This window comes from Podarcis bocagei (genome assembly GCF_964188305.1).
Source record: "Podarcis bocagei genome assembly, chromosome: 13".
NCBI classification, from domain to species: Eukaryota; Metazoa; Chordata; class Lepidosauria; order Squamata; family Lacertidae; genus Podarcis; species Podarcis bocagei.
Window position 1 is genome coordinate 32,073,202 of NC_138138.1, and position 19,701 is coordinate 32,092,902.

At 40.1% G+C, this 19,701-nt stretch overlaps 2 protein-coding genes across 2 annotated transcripts in view; both read right to left on the minus strand.

Moving 5' to 3' along the window:
- Window positions 1-3,944: 3,944 nt before the first annotated feature.
- LOC308570505 (olfactory receptor 14A16-like) lies at window positions 3,945-4,919 on the minus strand (the record flags this gene model as incomplete). The annotated part of the gene is made up of 1 exon (XM_081165407.1): window positions 3,945-4,919. The coding sequence occupies one exon, from the start codon at window positions 4,917-4,919 to the stop codon at window positions 3,945-3,947; it is 975 nt and encodes a 324-aa protein (XP_081021533.1).
- A 4,329-nt stretch (window positions 4,920-9,248) lies between these two features.
- Window positions 9,249-19,701, minus strand: part of LOC308570477 (olfactory receptor 14A16-like) — a 32,250-nt gene continuing 21,797 nt past the window's right edge. Inside the window, exons 4-5 of the mRNA XM_081165345.1 lie at window positions 18,750-18,844; window positions 9,249-10,906 (exon numbers count right to left, since the gene is read on the minus strand). Coding sequence (XP_081021471.1) covers window positions 9,913-10,899 — 987 coding nt within the window. The 5' untranslated portion in view covers window positions 10,900-10,906; window positions 18,750-18,844 and the 3' untranslated portion in view covers window positions 9,249-9,912. The remainder of the gene's footprint in view (window positions 10,907-18,749; window positions 18,845-19,701) is intronic.

Genomic DNA, 19,701 nt, shown 5'->3' on the forward strand with positions numbered 1-19,701 from the left:
GAATTCAACACACCTCAGCATTAGGGCTGTATAGAAACAATACTGCATTTTGTTTAGTTTTGCTAATTTGTTTGTTTTGCTTATCATAATAATAACAAAACTATGAAGGGAACTAATCATTCCACAACAGCTATATCAGATATACCCATCTGTATGAAATTCTTCTGACATGGATAGCTCTAACTATCAATGTTAATAATAAGTGTAATGAGTCCAGGCAGCTGGCTTGATAACACAGTACACCAGAGTAATTAACTTGAAGATTTATTGCAAACAAAGCAATTATCCTCAGGGCCCTCTCGCCGAGCGTCCATTAGTACACCCAAGTTGACCCTTCTGAGGAATGCTTCCAGTGTCTGCAGAATATACTGAACCTATGAACCTTGTGTTTCTTGGTTTGTTTTCTGTCTAAAACCCTTCCCATTCATCAGCTTCTTGGGCTCACTGTGTCAGCCAACTCCTCTTCTAGTGAAGAAAAGCTCTCTGTTTTGCTTTTTTTGCCCACCTGTGGGATAAGTAGTAACTGTATGTCTGAATGTTCCTGATGCTTTTGCACTGCACCCAGATGGAGTTTCTTCACATTTTATAAACCTTTTTGTAAAGCCTCTTCTTCTTACAGAGGGGAGGAGTTGTGAGTGGGAGCCATTTCCCACATTGGCAGGGGGCGTTCTGGCCCCTGCCTAGCTGTCCTGGCTGCCACGCCATGCCCCCTGGCAGCCAACCAATCAGGTGGATGCTTGGGGGCGGGGTTTAGCTGCTCAAATGCCGCCACAGCAGCATTTCCCCTTCATTGCGTTGCTGGTTTTCGTCGGATCACCCACCCATCCTCCCTTCAGTTCATTCCTTGTTTCTTGACATTGCTATGGACCTTTGGTTGGTCGCCTTGGTTGTCCAAGGGGCCTGGTAGGAATTTTCATCCAACTGTCAAAATGGCACCGGCCACTTGGTTTTTCGTCTACCTTGTAGCAAATCGTCACAACTTTTTAGGTATTGGAGGTTAGGCACTGGAATATGTTTGTGTATTTGGAGGGCAGGGTATGGCCACCGCCTACCCCTCCACTTTATGGGTATTCCAGTAAAGGAATCTGGTAGTCGTGGATCCTGTCTGATACCCCTGCTGGTGGCTAGGTCCATGGCATGACCCCCGGTGACATCAGGGGGTGCTTTCAGTTGTATTTGCATCAACAGGCTCCTCTACTGGTGGTTAACCCTTGTTAGACTCACACCTCCCTGAGGGGGAGGGGAGTCACGCTCTGTTGTTTGATGCAATGCCTAAGCCAATACATCTCACATGCTGTAATCAATAAAGTTGTGGTCTTTTTTAGCCCATTAACCTAATATACTGTGTCCCTGTGTCTTTCTTATCCTCAAGTGGGTGGCGGGTCCTTGAATCACAAAAGGAGCTACCTGAGCCTATAATAGGTTAAAGTGAGAATGAAACTATCAAAGCAAGTCCCACCTGCATGTCAACTCCAAATGAGTAGTTCTGCAAGGAACTTTGAGTAGAGACATAAATGTGCCTTATTTTGTTGATTGTAAACCCTTGTATCCACTAAAGAACTCACACCTAGAAATAACCAAAGAGTTGTTTATTCAAGAAAGATATGTTTAACTTTAGACAGTCTGTTGCAAAGTCAGCAAGTGCAGGCCACAACCAATCACTGATACATCCATCCTCTCTAATATAGAGATGAAAGTGATCCTAGCTCCTTGGAATGTTAAGGGATGAACATAACCAGTAGATGGTAGAGGAAAGGTTATGCCTTATTCTGCAGACAGGCAAGATTCAGAGGATGAAGATTGTATACAGATTGTGTGTATATCACTGCCCTTCTGTTTCTCCTTCGAGCTGTCAGCCAATAAACAAATCTAAGGAGAAAAGTGTTTTTTGAAATATGCAATTTATTCTGCTGCTTCTATGGGATAAAGCTGGGATGAAGATGAGAACTTCTGAAATGCTGGGCACAGGGAGTCTTATCTTCCTGGTTTCTAAGTCATAAATTTAAGCAAAATGCAATCCTCAGTGTTCATGTGCAGCAGAGTACCTCTACAGGTTAATGGTGACTCTAATTTTTCCTGTCGGTTTGCAATGTGTTCATCTGATCCTCCCTGCACATTTGGAGTTAGGAAGTCTGTTGCCTTTTCAAAGGCTTTTGGGGACATAATGAAATTAAGGGGGGGGCAGGAATCCTTTCTGTTGGGGATATTAGACAATGAAATCCCAAGGAATCCCTCAATGATATTTATATATGTGACTATAGCAGCAGAAATGAAATGAAGGAAGAATGGTTGATGAAAATCTTGGAATATGCAGAGATGGCAGAATTGATCACCCTGAAGTGTAAGATAACAGCAGAATATATGTACAAACATGTTAGAGGGAATTAAATTAGATAAGACAAAACCTTAAAATGCAATTGTATGTAATCTGAGTTATAAACATCGATGTTGGGTGAGCGGGAAGTCACTAGTTTTGCTGGATTGGAATATAATTGTTGAGTAACAAATGTAACTTTGGATATGGAAAAAAGAACAAAATACTATTACAAAAAAGAGAAAGACTGTTGCCTTCCATTGCAACGAACAAGAAAGATGTTATAAGAGCTATACATAGTTCACCAGGAGCTGATTCTTGTATCAAAGGTGCAAGCAGGACAAACACTCTGAACCATTAACATGAGCCAGGCAAAAGTCAGGGAAAACACATACCCTCCAACATTCCTCTGATGAAAATAGGGACATTTTGGAGGGTAAAGGTAAAGGTAGCCCTGACCGTTATGTCCAGTTGTGGATAGGCAACCACAATTAGGTGTAGTGGTGTAAGTGTGGGTTAAAATGTTTCCTATTGCTTTACTCTAAAGACCGACTGGGAGGAAGGTCAGTTGGAGCCCTTCTTACCTGGCTCTTGCTCCACCCCCTAGCCTGCAGCTGATTGGCTAGCCAGGGAGGGAGTAGAACGATGGCCTGCATGCAGAGGGGCATCACCCTGGCACAGGAAGCCTGAGCTGGGTTGCAAACCCCGCCCACTGCTAAAGGTGTGAGCGGTAATTCCCATTGCTTTACTTTTCCATAGAAAATTCATTCATTCAACTTATTACAGTTATTACACCTTAAGTGAAATACAATAAAATTCAGATTAAGCAAAACAACAACCACAGCAATTCTATGCCACCTTTCATCTGCGGATCACAGGGCAGTTTACAATATAAAAACACAAAAATACACAATAGAGTAACAGACAAAAACAACAACCCCACCCACTTTTAAAGGCCATAGATTATTGAATTAGCCCAAGGCCTGGGCAGCATAGCCCAAAGTCACTTATGATGGGAGCTAGAGAAAAAGCATGCAGAGGGCCTTAAACTTTACTATGAGGCTGCCTGTATAACATGGTTGGGTGATTGGATAAAATTGGATAACACCGATTTACTAGTTTTAGAAGGGTTTGGAAATAGACACTCGCGGGACTGAAATAAACCGCATGTTTATTAAAAATCATTCATTTTGGATTTAAGAACATTGAACAAATATATTACAACAATTGAAGGATGTATATTTAATTAAATTTTGAATAGTATTATTCCATAGTACACAGAATGTAAACATGACAAATGCGTAAATATACAGAAAATATAGAGAAACCAGAAGAAGGAAGGAGGGAAGTACAAACTTGTTTAGAGTTAAAGTATTAAGGTTAAAAGGAATAAGGTATTTATTATGTATTATGATGGTGAAATTTGTAAAATCTCTAAAACCAATAAAGATCATAAAAAGCATGCAGAGGGCTGCAGGGCAAAGACGGATATTTTAACCACTACACCAATTTTCACAATTTGCTATATAAGCAATGTACCCCTTCTAGATCAATTGAGAAAACAAAGCTAAATCTATTTAGCTGCTTCAAAGTTTCCTCATAGTGTTATACTCTATACAGATATTATCCTTCACAAAATAAGACTGGAAAAGTTTTTCATAGAGGAGTGAGGCAAACGCAGTAGCTTTGATAGAGCGTTTTTAATCTCCTTATTTCTCATGCTATAGATTACTGGATTCATCAAGGGTGGAACCATGGAATACATCACTGTAAATGCCAAATCTAGATATGGTGAGGTATTAGAGGTAGGCTTGAAGTACGCAAAGTATCCAGTAAATACAAATAGGGCATAAACTATGAGATGGGGAAGGCAGGTTGAGAAAGCCTTTCGCCTTCCTTCAGTTGAGGGGATTTTCAGCACGGCATTGAAGATGTACACATAGGTTATGATGATGAAGATAAAACAGCCAACTCCAATGACACCGCTTAACACAAGAACTCCTATTTCCATTAGATACAAATCAGTGCAGGCCAGCTTAAGTAACTGCGGGATTTCACAAAAAAATTGATTGACTTCATTGGAACAAAAGGGGGGTGCAAAGGTACCTCCAGTGTGTAACACTCCATAGAAAAAGCTGCTGATCCATACACTGCTAATCATTTGAATATAGGCTTGCCTATTCATCAGCATCCCATACTGTAATGGTTTGCAAATGGCAACATACCGATCATATGCCATGACTGTGAGAAGAAAGAAATCAGATGCCATAAATGACATGAACAATAGTACTTGTGCAACACACCCAGAGTAGGAAATGTACCTGGTATTCATGAGGGAATTGAGCATGGATTTGGGATTAATGACTGAAACTTGTCCCAGGTCCTGCATGGCCAAGTTCATCAGGAAGAAGTACATGGGGGTGTGCAGGTGGTGGTCAAAGGCTACTGCAGAGATGATGAGAAGATTCCCTGTGACAGTTGCCAAGTACAATACCAGGAATATAATGGAATGCAGAATTTGCAGTTCCCGAACTTCTGAGAATTCTAGGAGGAGAAATTCTGAAAAAGATGATTGATTATCCATGCTCTGCTTCTTCACATTCATGTTGCTGTGGAAGGAAGCAGAAATACCGCTGTTGAGACGGTTACCCCTCTCATTTAAGTTTTTGTTGCTGATGATGATGTTTAGTTATTGTAGCAGGCAGCAACGTTCTGAAGGAGGCAGTAATTTTTTTTTGGGGGGGGGGAATGAGCCTGAAAATGATAATGATGGCTGTGAATACTAGTGCTATTATTATTAGCAACGCAATTATGTTTGCAAGGTCATTATTGTTTGTTCATACCACTGATTCCCTATTTCCCTTAAGAGCTTGACTATTTAAAGCAGTTAGGTGCCAAATATCCCACTTTCTGCTGACGGAATCTTTTGAATGTGGATCAGATACATGCACAATAACGTTGTCAAATTCCAGTCAATACTAGCCTGATATTCTGGCCCCCCTAATATAATGCCATAGCTCAATTTTAGAAGGCAAAAGGCCATTTCATAATTTATTATAAACCATGATGACAGGGTGAATCTGACATGAGCTCACTCATCACAGTCAATAGTCATCATCTTTAACATCTGGCTAATTACTAAGGAGGGCTTTTACTATTCCTTTGTTTCTCTTGATTTCTCATCAGGGACAGATGCTTGGTAAAACTACAGTAAACTTCTAATTTAATGGGAAAGGTCCCAGCTTAGGGAAAGAGCACACGTTTCCACAGGTCAGCATCTGGGATCCCCAAGGAGGACTAAGAAAGACCACTGCCTGACATCCTGTGGAGCTGCTGCCAATCACGGTAGCCCACCTTTCCCCAGCCTGGTGCCCTTCAGATATTTTGGACTAGAACTTTGTAAGCACTGGCTGTGCTGCCTGGGTCAAAGGAATTGTAGTCCAAAACCTAAGGAGGGCAGCAGGTTCAGGGAGGCTGGTGTACATAACAACATAGGTAGCCAGTATATACTGGGTCAAAACCAGTGGTCCATGTAGCTCGGTTTTGACTACAATGAAAGACATTCAGACATTATTTCCCACCTGCCCTAGCTGAAGATGCTTGGGATCTTCAGTATACAACATGGATGCTCCACCACTGGCAATGCTGAGGTAGAGGTATCAATGGTCTGACTCAGCACGAGGCACTTTCCTATGTGACAATGGTTGCCTCCTTTCCACTGGATGGAAGATTTTGAAAGAATAGGAAAGAAATTGGCGTCCAAGAAATGGCTGCAGATGAACAGTGGTAGAAATATGACGGGTGATATGAGCAGAGGGAAGTTTGGACTTGTAACCAGTCCAAAGAAAAAAATAACGTGTCAGTTACAATTCAAAAGTAAGAGAGAGAAAATATAGTAAAATACACATCATATAAACATCAGCTAGGACGAAATGAAAATAAAGTCCTAAAGAAAAAAAGGAATTTAGGCTTCACAGAGTATAATGTGAAGCTGCGCCACAATTGCCACAAAATCATCCAGACAGTCACAGTATTATTTCAGTTAATATTTGCCCAGGATATACAAAACCTTTGCCCTAAGCATTTGACCGGGCTCAACATCACCAGGGTTTTAAGAAATAAAAAAAGTAAAAATCCTGTTTTTAAAACTCCTCAGATATTTTCCCAGATGAGAAAAATGGATATTCAATTTAAATGTGAATTTACATTCAATATCAGTGACTAGTCCCATTGCCGACTGTAGACCTCTGCATTAGAAATCTACAGCAAATTAATTCAATTAAAGTTGCAATTCACTTCCTAGTATGAAAACATCTGAAAATATCCAGAAAATAGATGCAGCACATGTTGATGTACCTTGTATTATGCCAGATTCGTGAACAGAGGTAGAGAGTTCCAGGAGAGAGTGACTATTGGTGCAGGAGAGAATATGACAGATAGAGATGATGAAGGGAGGGTGACCAGTTCATTTCTTTCATTCAGAAAATTCAAAGAAAGTATCTTACTATTTTTCTTCATATTCTTTTACTTCTCCAGTGCAATTAAATGACTAAATGCCACTCCAGCCAAACGTGCTATTTTATAAGAATGCACTTACATCGGTATCTAATAGGACAATAAACATTTATCAACATGGGGAAGAAATTTATTAATATATCTTCTGTCTTCCTAGAGATTAGTTCTCATGGGAATTCAACACATCTCAGCATTAGGGTTGTACAGAAACAATAATATATTTTGGTCAGTTTTGCTAACTGAAAGCCTGTTTGTTTAGGGTAGCATGAGAATAACGAAACTAAGAGGGGAACTAATCATTCCACTACAGTTTTAGCAAATGTACTCATTTGTATGCAATTCTTCTGGCATGGAAACCTCTAATTGCCAGTGTTAATGATGAGCAGCACCACATAAAGCCTTGGGTCGCAAGGCAAGCTGGTCAATAAATCACACAGTTCAAGCTGGCGTTAACTCTTTATTAGTGAGACAGATCTGAGTTTCATGCCTAATGACCACAGCAGCTCATGACTGACTCCATGAAATCAGTAGTACTGACTACATGAAATCTGTTGCCCACACTGAAAGTTCCTGCCTCCCCACAGCTGTCTGTGTCTTCTTCTCTCCAGGGCTTTTTGAAAACAATTGGAGGCTGCACCTGCATGTGGCCTGCCTTTGCTCCCCCTCTCCTGGTTCTGGGAGTATGTGGGGAGGGGAGCCTGCTGCCCAGCTGATGTCAGTCATGCATATCACAACTTCTCTTAATTTCTAATCAAGCACAGATACTTGGTAAAATCCCAGCAAGCCTCTATTAATCAGGAAGGGCCCCTCCCCCATTACACATCAGAGAACTACCATCTCTATAATGTTTCTGGTGCCTGTTGAAAACTTTAATATTTCAAGAATCCTTCTGAGTGCAGATTTTTATCCCAGTAGGTATCTATATTGGATTTGGAATTATTTTTATATCTGGGTAGTAATTAACATTGTGATATTGTGAATGTCCCATCAGTAAAGAAGCTTACTGATGAAACAATTTCCCCTTCTCTCCCACATACTATTTGGAGGGTTCTTCTAACCCAACCGAGAGTCAAATTTGGAGGGCTTGGGAGGGGCAGGTGGAAGGAGAAAGAGCCCAAGTGTGTGTGCTAGCAGGAATCACACAGGATATATATAGTGTATGAGTTATATATATGGTATCTATATGGCATGTGTATGGTGTGTGTGTGTGTGTGTGTGTGTGTGTGTGTGTGTGTGTGTGTGATGATACTCATAGACTACCTTTTTCAATCTCCAGTTTCCCATACATTTTTCTTTAGATCCTCCCTTGAATATTATCTGCATAGCTTTACAAGATCTGGTAAAAGTTGAGAATTCTCATACACTATTTGATATATCACCATCTAAAGGAAAGTTGCTTGCAGCACATCATCTCCACCCCCAAATTGTCAACTGGTATTTACCTGGGGGAGCGATGCTTCATAAGCACCTTGAAAACCACTTGTAGATCATCACCCACATCTCAGGATCAACCCCTTTGCTCATCACCTGTTGAGCTGAATGGCAATCCTGCAGCATGTGGGTGATGCTATGCAAATGGCTTTTATCCACACCCACACCCCTGCTCAGCTGTTGGGTTAATCCAAAAGGGGGGCTACTTGGTCAATCCTCAGCCTGCCTTACCAATCTTATTTCTATTGCTGCACAGACATAAAGATTTTACCTCACCTTGATCGGGATAGCTAATATTTGTTGTGATTTTTTTCTGTAAGACCGCCAGGTCTAGGGCAGTATAAAAATTCAATGAAGGAGGAGGAGGAGGAGGAGGAGGGGGCCCCCTCCAGCCTTCCAAGGATACATTTTACAGCCAACTTAAGTTTTAGCAAAGGAGACAAATAAAATTAATTTAACCTGTTCATTACTACACTGAATGAACACCAATGCTTTAAACAATGACTTAAGCATTAACTGAGCATTTGCTCTGTTTTATACAGAAGTATGTGAAATATACACTTAGTTGTGGCTAGGGAGAAGTCCCTGTATGACAATTGCATGCTAAGATTAGGTTGCTAGTGGTAAACAAAGCTTGCTGCATCTATTCAAAATGTCTTTGTTATATGCCATGGCAGATGAGAAACACACTTGCTACACTATCCATTGAAAACAACATTGTCCTAAACCTTGGTCTCTCAGCCATTGTGCTACAGTTTGCACAATCCAAAGTTCAAGAAGTCCCATTCTGAGCAGTGACAGTGCACTACGTAACACAATGGAACTATTATTTTGTTTTATTTTGTTGGGATTCCTATCTTTTGGTTAGCGTTCTTTATTTTAGAATATTCATTATATTTATCTTTGAAAAGATAAATAAACATTTATAAATAAAAAAGTACCCAGCTGAATTATTAAAGCTTACAACTTTAATTTGTTATTATTTATATAATATTTATGGTATTTACCTTTTTTGAAATTCTAAGTGCTTGGTAACATGGCCTCAAAGTAAAACTGCATTGTATTGATTCTTTTACCTAGCACTGAAACAGAAGCTTACTTTAAAGCTAACTGAAGGAAGTCTATTTTTTTTAAGTTAGTGCCCATACAATTTACAGAATCTTGGAAAAAAAGGTTATAAATACTTGCTTTTTGCCACCCTAGCTTACTACAGACAGTACTTAATATAAAAAACCCAGCCAGTGAGCTCAGCTTGGTGCCCCCCCTAACCTTGGTGACCTAGATGACTGCCCATCTTGTGCACCCCTAAGTCTGGCCCTGGTTGGCTACTTCAAAGGTTATCTTGTACATGTACAATCTCTTGCCAATGCAGGAAATCCACTATTACCACATCACTGACAAACAGCCACCCAGGCTTCTCAAGAAACCCACTTTTGATAAAGTCTGCTCTACTGCCAAACAACTTGTTCTATCAGGAACTAATTCCAAATCAAAATCTACTTACAAAATATACAAAATCTTATTATTTTAACCTATTTGTGTGGCTCTTGTCCTTCTTGAGCAACAGAGAACACTGCACTAAGCATATCCAATTCCTTTAACCGATCCTTATAAGACATCCAGTTTTCTATCATAAGAGTTATACATAGAAATCACCTTTGCAGCAGCATAAGACTGTAGAAGGTATTCAAAGGAAATAACCTCAAATTCAATAGATCTGACACAGCATTTTTTATCTCCCTGTTTCTCATGCTGTAGATAATTGGATTCATCAAGGGTGGGACTATGGAGTAGACCATGGCAAATGCCAAATCCACATGTGATGGGGTGTCAGAGGCAGGCTTGAGGTAAGCAAAGTATCCGGTGAATATAAATAGGGAGAAAACTAATAGGTGTGGAAGGCAAGTTGCAAAAGCCTTTTGCCTTCCTTCAGTAGAAGGTATTTTCAGAACTGCAGTAAAAATTTGCACATAGGATACAATGATGAAGATAAAGCTTCCTGTCCCAATGACAACACTTAACCCAACAACTCCAATTTCAATGAGGTACAAATCAGAGCAGGCCATCTTAAGTAAATGTGGGATTTCACAGAAAAATTGATTGACCACATTGGAGCAAAATTTAGGTGCAAAGGTACCTCCGGTGTGTAACACTCCATAGAGAAAGCTGATGATCCATACACTAACAATCATTTGGATGCAAGCTTCCTTATTCACCAGGATCTCATAATGTAATGGTTTGCAAATGGCAATGTACCTATCATAAGCCATGACTGTGAGAAGAGAGAAATCTGATGCTACAAAGAAGACATACAAGAGGACTTGAGCAACACAGCCAGAGTAAGAAATGTGTCCGGTACTCATGAGGGAATTTGCCATGGATTTGGGGATAATGACTGAAACTGAGCCAATGTCCTGTATAGCCAAGTTCATCAGAAAGAAATACATAGGAGTGTGCAGGTGGTGGTCAAATGCTACTGCAGAGATGATGAGAAGATTTCCTGTAACTGTAGCAAGATAAAAAGCAAGGAATCCAAAGAAGTGTAGAATCTGCAGTTCCCGAATCTGTGAGAATTCCAGCAGATAAAACTCTGACGGAGCAGATTGATTCATTATTCTTTCCTCCTTGACAACATCCATGCTGCCTCTGGAAAGTAACAGAAGAACAGTTGTTAAAAATGAGATTATTATTATTATTATTATTATTATTATTATTATTATTATTATTATTATATCTAAATTATTTTAGAATAAGGCAATGTTCTGAGGAAGAAAAGCTGATGTTGATAACTGTAATATGTGTAATGTATTATTAGAATTGATGTTTGCAAACTCATTATACTAGTTTGATGTAACTAAAGCACAATGTCATTTAACAGTTTGAAGTTTCCATAAATCAACTGCCAAATATCCCACCTTCCAGTCATCGAGTCCCTGAGTGTGTAAACTCAAGTCACGTTTCATACACCCAAGAATGTTGTCCACATTCACCGCCTAATTAGACGATCTTAATGTTGCCTCTCTAACAGTGTGAAAATAATGTGGTAGCTCAATTATAAAAGGAAAAAGAACTAACTCATACCATCCCAAACTGGTCATCTTTAACATTTAGCAAATTAAGTAGGGGGATTTTACTGATCCATTGTGTTTCTTGATTTCTCATCAGGCACAGTTGCTTAGTAAAATCAGAGTATGCCTCCAACTTACTGATACTTTCCCCCACTCACAGATATGTCCTTCCATTCATGCTTACACAAGTCACTCCCTGGCATCTCCAAGATGGACTGAAAAATGTCACTGTCTGACATCCTGGAGAGCTGCTACCAGACACTGTAGTGTCCTACAGAGGTTTTCTACACTGATTTGCAGTGGCTTTCCAGGATTTCAGACAGGTTTTCTTTCACCCCACCCCCTGAGCTTTACATGAAGATAGGAATGAACCCTTTGACGCCTTGCAAAAAGCTGCAGGAGAGGGACTGTGAGTAATATCATAGAATCATAGAGCAGTAAAGTTGGAAGAGGGAAATCTAGTCCAACCCCCTACAATGCTGGGATTTTTTCCTCCAACATGGGGCTCAAATCCATGACTGAGATTAAGAGTCTCATGCTCTACCGACTGAGCTCTCCCAGCTCATCATGGGAAGGGTGTTTCCAGCTATCCCACCCCTTCCCTTGTTTTTTTTTTTTTTTTATAAAAATTTTTTATTGCGTTTCTTTCCATAGGTGAACAAATTTGTTTGGACAACAATATACAAGAAACATTTTCCATATATATAAAGAAAAACATAGAAAAAAGAAAAGATCATTATGAAATTTTTTCAACATCTTTTTGGACCTCCTCGCATCCTCTCAGCATTGCGTTCATCATTCTAACCAATTCAGCAATTTATTATCTTATTTCCCAACTTATTATACCTTTGTATTTATTATGTTACCAATTTCAAAAATTTGTAATTTAATTTTAACACTCTTAATAAACATAATATTTTGTTTCTAATTTGTCTCATTTTTTTTCCATCAATACTTACTTTATCATTTACTTAAAATAAATTGCAGAAGCATAACGTTTCTTAATCGTGCACAATCTTAACACTCAAACAACTTATAATGTTTTTGCAAGTAGTCCTTAAATTTTTTCCAGTCCTCCTCCATTGTTTCTTCGCTCAGATCTCGAATTCTGCCGGTCATTTCTGCCAACTCCATGTAGTCCATCAACTGCGTCTGCCAGTCCTCCAGTGTGGGTAAATCTGGTGTCTTCCAGAACTTTGCGATAAGAATCCTAGCTGCTGTGGTTGCATACATAAACAAGGTTCTGTCCTTCTTTGGCACCTTCCGGTCCACCATGCCCAGAAGAAAGGCCTCTGGTTTCTTAGAAAAGGTATATCTGAATACCTTTTTCAACTCATTATGTATCATTTCCCAGAAGGCCTTTACTTTCGGGCAGGTCCACCAGAGGTGAAAGAATGTCCCTTCTGCCTCCTTACATTTCCAACACTTATTATCAGAAAGATGGTATATTTTAGCCAACTTGACTGGGGTCATGTACCACCGGTATACCATTTTCATAATGTTCTCTTTCAAGGCACTACATGCCGTGAATTTCATGCCGGTGTTCCATAACCTTTCCCAGTCCTCAGACATAATGTTGTGTCCTACATCCTGTGCCCATTTTATCATAGCAGATTTAACTGTCTCATCCTGTGTGTTCCATTTAAGCAGCAAGTCATACATCCTCGAAAGTACCTTAGTCTTTGGTTCTAGTAACTCCGTCTCCAGTTTCGATTTCTCCAACTGGAAACCCACTTTTTTGTCCATTTTAAATACCTCTTGAATTTGAGCATAATGTAACCAATCTCGCACCTTGCCTTTTAATTTGTCCTGGCTTTGGAGCTTCCAATTGTCTCCAACTCTTTCAATCAGTTCCCAATATTTTGGCCAATGGGCCTCCATATTGGGCTTTTTTTTAGAAATCTTGGCTTCCACAGGTGATAACCACCTCGGGGTCTTGTTTTCTAATAAATCCTTATACTTCACCCAAACGGCAAAAATTGATTTTCTGACAATATGGTTTTTGAACAATTTATGAACCTTCGCCTTGTCATACCACAAGTATGCATGCCAACCATACACATTATCAAACCCCTCCAGATCTAGGACATCGGTGTTTTCCAACAGGAACCAATCCTTCAACCAGCAGAAGGCTGCAGCTTCATAGTACAACCTTAAGTCCGGCAGGGCAAACCCCCCTCTTTCTTTTGAGTCGGTTAGTATTTTAAATTTTATTCGGGGCTTTTTGCCCTGCCAGACAAACTTAGAAATATCCTTCTGCCATTTTCCAAAGCATTCCATTCTGTCCACGACCTGAAGGGTTTGAAATAAGAATAGCATTTTTGGCAAAACACACATCTTTATAGCTGCGATTCGGCCTGACAAGGTAAGTTTCAATCTTGACCAGATATCCAAGTCTTTTTTAATTTCCAACCAACATTTTTCATAGTTATCTTTGAAAAGGTTTAAATTTTTGGTGGACAAGTATACCCCCAGGTATTTCACTTTTTTAACCACACTTAGCTCTGTCTCTTTCTGATACCCCTCTATCTCTGTAGGTGTCAAATTTTTGACCAAAACCTTAGTTTTTTGTTTGTTTAACTTGAATCCCGCCACCCGACCAAACTCCAAAATAAGTTCCAAAACTCTTTTTGTGCTAGATACTGGCTCCTGTACTGTCAAGACTAGGTCATCTGCAAAGGCTTTCAGTTTGTATTGTTTCGCTCCGACCTCTATACCTTGCACCAACTGGTCCTCCCTAATCATATTCAGCAATACCTCCAGAACAGAAATAAATAGCAGGGGGGATAAAGGGCACCCCTGTCGTGTCCCTTTTTCAATTAGAAGTTCATCCGACACCACATTGTTCACTATCAACTTGGCTTTTTGCTCTGAATAAATTGCTTCTAGTCCATTTTCAAACCCCCGTCCCACTCCCATCCCCTTCAGGTTTTTCTTCATAAACATCCAAGAAATGTTGTCAAATGCTTTCTCCGCATCAATAAAGATTAAAGCAGCCCTTGTGTTTCTGATTCGCAACAACTCCAATATATCAATAATATTCCTGGTGTTATCAGACATGTGTCTACCAGGGAGAAAGCCTGCTTGGTCCTTGTGAATTACTTCGTTTAAAACGTTTTTAAGTCTACTTGCTAAAATGTCTGCAAATATTTTGTAATCCACATTCAGGAGTGAGATGGGACGGTAGTTCTTAAGCTGAGTCTTTTCCTTCTCTGACTTGGGAATCAATGTGATGAATGCTTCTTTCCACGTTTCCGGTGCCCTTCTCCCCTCCATAATCTGGTTGCAAACCTCCAACAACGGTTGTATCAAACAATCCTTCAGAGTCTTATAATATTTGGAGGTGAGACCATCTGGGCCTGGAGATTTGCCAAGTTGCATATTTTGGATGGCACCTTCAATTTCCTGTTGAGTTATTTTACTGTTGAGAATTGATCTTTTATCTTGACTTATTTTAGATAGTCCATTTGTCCTCAAGAATTGGTCTATTTCCGATTCTTTCTGAGGCCCCTGTGCATAAAGTTCCTTGAAGTATCTGTGGAAGCACTTTCTTATTTCTTCTGGTTTCTGAACTATTTTTCCTTGAATCTCCAGGTTTGTGACTGTGTTTAGCTTTTGTCTTTTTTTCAATTGCCAAGCTAACAACTTTCCACATTTATTTGCTGATTCAAACGATCTCTGCTTCATTTGTTTAATTTTCCACTCAATCTCTTGATTAATCAATTTCGAATATTGTGCTTGATGGAATTTGATCTCTCTTAGCACCTCTTTTGACTTCGGATTAGTTCTCAGCTTTTTCTCTCCTTCACTTATTTTCTCTAGAATTTTTTCCTTTTTTCCATTCCAAAATTTTTTCTTTATTGTATTCTGTTGTATCAGAAACCCTCTCATTACAGCTTTGCTTGCGTCCCAGATTATTCTTTTCTCCACCGTAGTGTTCAAATTTATTTCAAAGTAGTCCCTTAGCGTTTTTTGGGCCTTCTTAACGATCTCTTGATCTCTTAGCAAGGTGTCATTCATTCTCCATCTGAAGGATCCAGTTGGGAAAAGTCTCAATTCCATTTTTAAGGCATTATGGTCGGAGCAGGTTTTTGGGCAGATTTCCACTTTTCTCGTTTTCGGGGCCAGTCCTCTAGATATCCAAATTTGGTCGATTCGTGTCCATGACAAGTGGGCCTCAGAAAAGAAGGTTCCTTCTTTACCCAAGGGGTTCCTTGTCCTCCAAATGTCAATCAAGTCCATATTGTCTGTCATTTCAAAAAAGGTTTTAGGAAGTCTACCGTCTGTTGTTAAGTTTTGATTTTGGGATTTGTCCATATTTGTAGACACCACCCCATTCATATCTCCCATCACGATAATATTAGAATAATCCAAATAGTCCATCATTGTCTCATGCAGCTTCTTGTAGAATTCTGATTTTCCATCATTTGGCGCATAGATTCCTAATATCAAAATCTTTTCCCCTTGTGTTTGGATTTCAATTGCGAGGATTCTTCCATGATCATCTTTAAATAAAAATTTTGGCGACAGGTTCTCCTTTGCATAAATTACAACACCTCTTTTTTTAACTTTGTCTGATGAGATAAATTCTTGGCCAAGTCTTTTATTGATTAATACTTTCCTGTGGAGCCTAGTCACATGTGTTTCTTGCAAACATATTACATCCAATTGTTCTTTTTTTAGGATATAAAATATCCTTCTCCTTTTTTCCGGAGAATTCCCGCCATTTATGTTCCAACTAAGTAGCTGCAGAGACATCCTGTTCTATTTCAAATGTTCTTAAGATGGGGTGTCTTCCTTTTGTTCAGATCCCGAAGGTATAGGCGTTGGCCCACTTCCGGGCGGTGCTGGTGCTGGTAAAACTGGAAGCCAATCCGCTCCTTTTTGGAGATCTTCTCCGTGGTCGTGAAGGAACCTTTGGTTATCTTCAGGTGTTCTTATTTTAACCTTCCTTTCTTTGTAGGTGAAGGATAATCCCTGTGGAAACTCCCACCTATAGGGGATTGCGTTGTGTCTCAGCAATTTTGCTAATTCTGTATAGGTGGCTCTAAGGTCCAGCAGCTGCCTCGGGATATCTCTGTAAATTTCCACTCTTTTGTCTTGTATTTCAATTGCTTTTTTGAAGTGAAGGCCTAGGATCTTGTCTCTCTCTTCCTTTGTTCTTAAAATTATCAAGCAGTCTCTGGATCTGTCTTTCCTTACCAGTCTTCCCAATCTATATGCCGAGACAATCCTAAAATCCGTGTCTTCCTTTAAACCCCAGAACTTCGAGAATTCCTGTGTTAAGTATCCAATCAAGTCTCCTTGCTCGAGTTCTGGAATACCTCTCAATTTGATGTTGCTCTCACGATTTTTCAGTTCCACCATTGACAGATAGACTTGTTGTTCACCCACCTGTTTGTGCAGGGGCCTAACTTCTCCTTTTATTTCTTCAACCTCTTTTTGTAGGACTCCCACTTTCTGAATTGCTTCTCCAGCTAATTCTCGATTTTCCGCTGTTGCTCCTTGCAATTTCTCTATGGCTTGCGTGTGCTGGGAAACTTGGTCAGTCAGTTTTTGGATCGAGGAAGTTGCTTTATCTATCTTCACAGACTGATCGTCCACCTTCTGATTTAAACTTGATAGTTGCTCCAATATTTGTTTTAATAGTGTGTCTGACCCACCTGCTGCCATATCTTCCTCAGTGGACTTCTCAGTTATTTCCCCTTGTTCTCTATGAGACACCAGTACCGCTGGAACCGACGAACGGCGTCCTTGGGTCAATGTTGTTTGTACAAATTGTGCTGGTCTTCTTTCCTTTTCCTTTTCTTTTTCCTTAGCCTCTTTAGTTTCCTTTGCTTTAGACGCTCTTGTTCTCCCTGCACCACTCATTACACATCTGTCAATGTTCAAGGTCAAATTGTCTATTGTTCCATGGGAAAGACAAATTCAGAAGTAAACAGCCAGTGAGATGGAATTCAAAACAAAAGTCAGTTCCCAGGATTTTGTAATCCGAAAGCCCTGTAGGGGGAGTGCCACCCGATTTCAAAGACAAGGAAGGAAGTAATCCGCCATTAAAGTTCCAAATTGTTTCAAAACAGTAAATTCGTTAATCCAAAAGTCCCTTCATAAATTCAAGATCTCCCAAAGCACCTTTTATAAATCGACAAAGTTTCACGAAAGGTGCTTGTAACAGTATCCCAATCAGTCTTTTCTGCTCAAATGTAACAATTACTTTCTAGCACAGTTTGCAACTGTTTCCGCAGTTTGACACAGTCTCTCTCTCTGGCAGCCCGACAATCTGGCTCTTTAAAAATACAGCCCAAAGAAGAAAAAAGATAGGAGGAAAGTCACCATCTGCTGCTTCTTTTAGTCAATGTCCGTTTCCACCTTCAGCTCAATAAAATAAGCAAATTTTATGGCACGAAAAAGTTTAAGCTTCCCCAAAGTCCCGTTTCAAATGCTTCCGTTTCTAAAAGCTTTGCTTTGATCTTGTCAGCAATGTCGGAAGACGGACTTCCCTTTTCTCGTCTCCCGCTTTCAGCCAAATTAACCGAATTTCTTTGCCAAATTTTAAACCCCTTTACTCACGGGTATGTTGCTTGCAGTTTAGCGTTGATTTTAGGAAGAAGGATCAGCGCTCATCTGTAACAGCCGCGCGGCTTCGCATCCGCGGAAAGAGCGATGAACTCACAGCACCGCTACCCCTCCTTCACTCCGGGTCTCCTTACGGGGTCCCTTCTGTGCTTTCGGAGCAGCTTCTGGTGCCCGCCGAGTCCCACGGCCACGGGCTCACTCTACCCGTGGTTTATCTTGATGGGTCGTCGCTATGCCGCAGCGAACGACCCTTTTCCGCGGAGCCCCTCTTCAGAGCCCGAAGAGGACCGCCATTACAGTTTCGCGCCGCCCCCGGAAGTCCTATCCCACCCCTTCCCTTGGAAGCCCTTTGGTTGCCTCTTTTTGACCAAAGAGAAAAGGGTTTCAAAGAAAGGAAGCATATAGATGGTTGAGGAATGTTTGTAGAACAGCCAAAGGGAAATGAAGAATGAGAATGTGGGCAAGGAGAGGAATTTGGACTTGTTGAACCTGATAGCTGTATGGCAGGCACAAATAAAAAGTAGCCGTCTCAGAAACACAACATTTCTGACATCACAAAATTATATGTGATATAATTATTAGCTGGGTTGAAATGGATTAATGGATTATTATTTTTTAATCCAGGCTTCACATGGTATAATGTGAAGTTATTCAGCAATCTGACACAAAAGAATAATAGAATCATAGTGTTGGAAGGAATGCTAAGGATCATCTAGTCCAAGCCCCTGCAATACAGGGCTATGCAGCCATCCCCTACGGGGATCAACCCTGCAACCATGCTCTAACCAACAGATGTATCCAGGCTTCATTCACAGTATATATCTAATACTTCAGAAAACGTCAACCTGAGATGTACACATCCTTCCTCAGGAACACTGGACTACGTTTAGCAAACTTCCAAGGCTTTTCTTTAATGTAGAAAAGTCCTCTCCTTAAGATACTTCAGGTGAGGAAGAAGAAGAAGAGTTTGAATTGATATCATGCTTTATCACTCCCCTTCAGGAGTCTCAAAGCAGCTAACAATCTCCTTTCCCTTCCTCCCCCACAACAAACACTCTGTGAGGTGAGTGGGGCTGAGAGACTTCAGAGAAGTGTGACTGGCCCAAGGTCACCCAGCAGCTGCATGTGGAGGAGCGGGGATACAGACCCGGTACACCAGATTATGAGTCCACCGCTCTTAACCACAACACCACACTGTCGTAGTGTCCAATTCAATTTTTAGTTGACATTAAATGCTAATATTCAGTCTTGCTATTGATAACCTGTAGCCCTCCAAGATGGAGATTACACAGCAGATTTATTTAATCCACATTGCAATTCACTTGATTGTGTGAAAATATCTGAATATTTCAATAAAATAGACAAACTGCATACACTGAAGTACTTTGTGCAATTCCAGACTCAAGAATACAGCGAAACTTTCAGGACACGGCACCTATACAGTATGTGGAGGAAAGACTGTGATAGAGAGACAGGGACAGGGGGAAGGGAGATTCATTATTTTCATATAGAGTGCAATTGCAAAAAAACAAGAAAAAACACACACACTAAACAGCTTACTATTTTTCTTTGTAGAATTCTTTCCACTTTTTCTCCTCCAGTGAAATTAAATGATTGCATATCATACCAGCTACACATGCAATTATATAAAAATACTCCTACACTTGGAACTATAAGGGCAATAAAATTTGTCAGCATGGGGAGGAGATTTATTAATAACTCATTTCTGTTCCTAGAGATTTGGTTTCAGAGGAATTGAAAGCCTCTCAGTAGTAGAGCTGTACAGAAACAAAATTA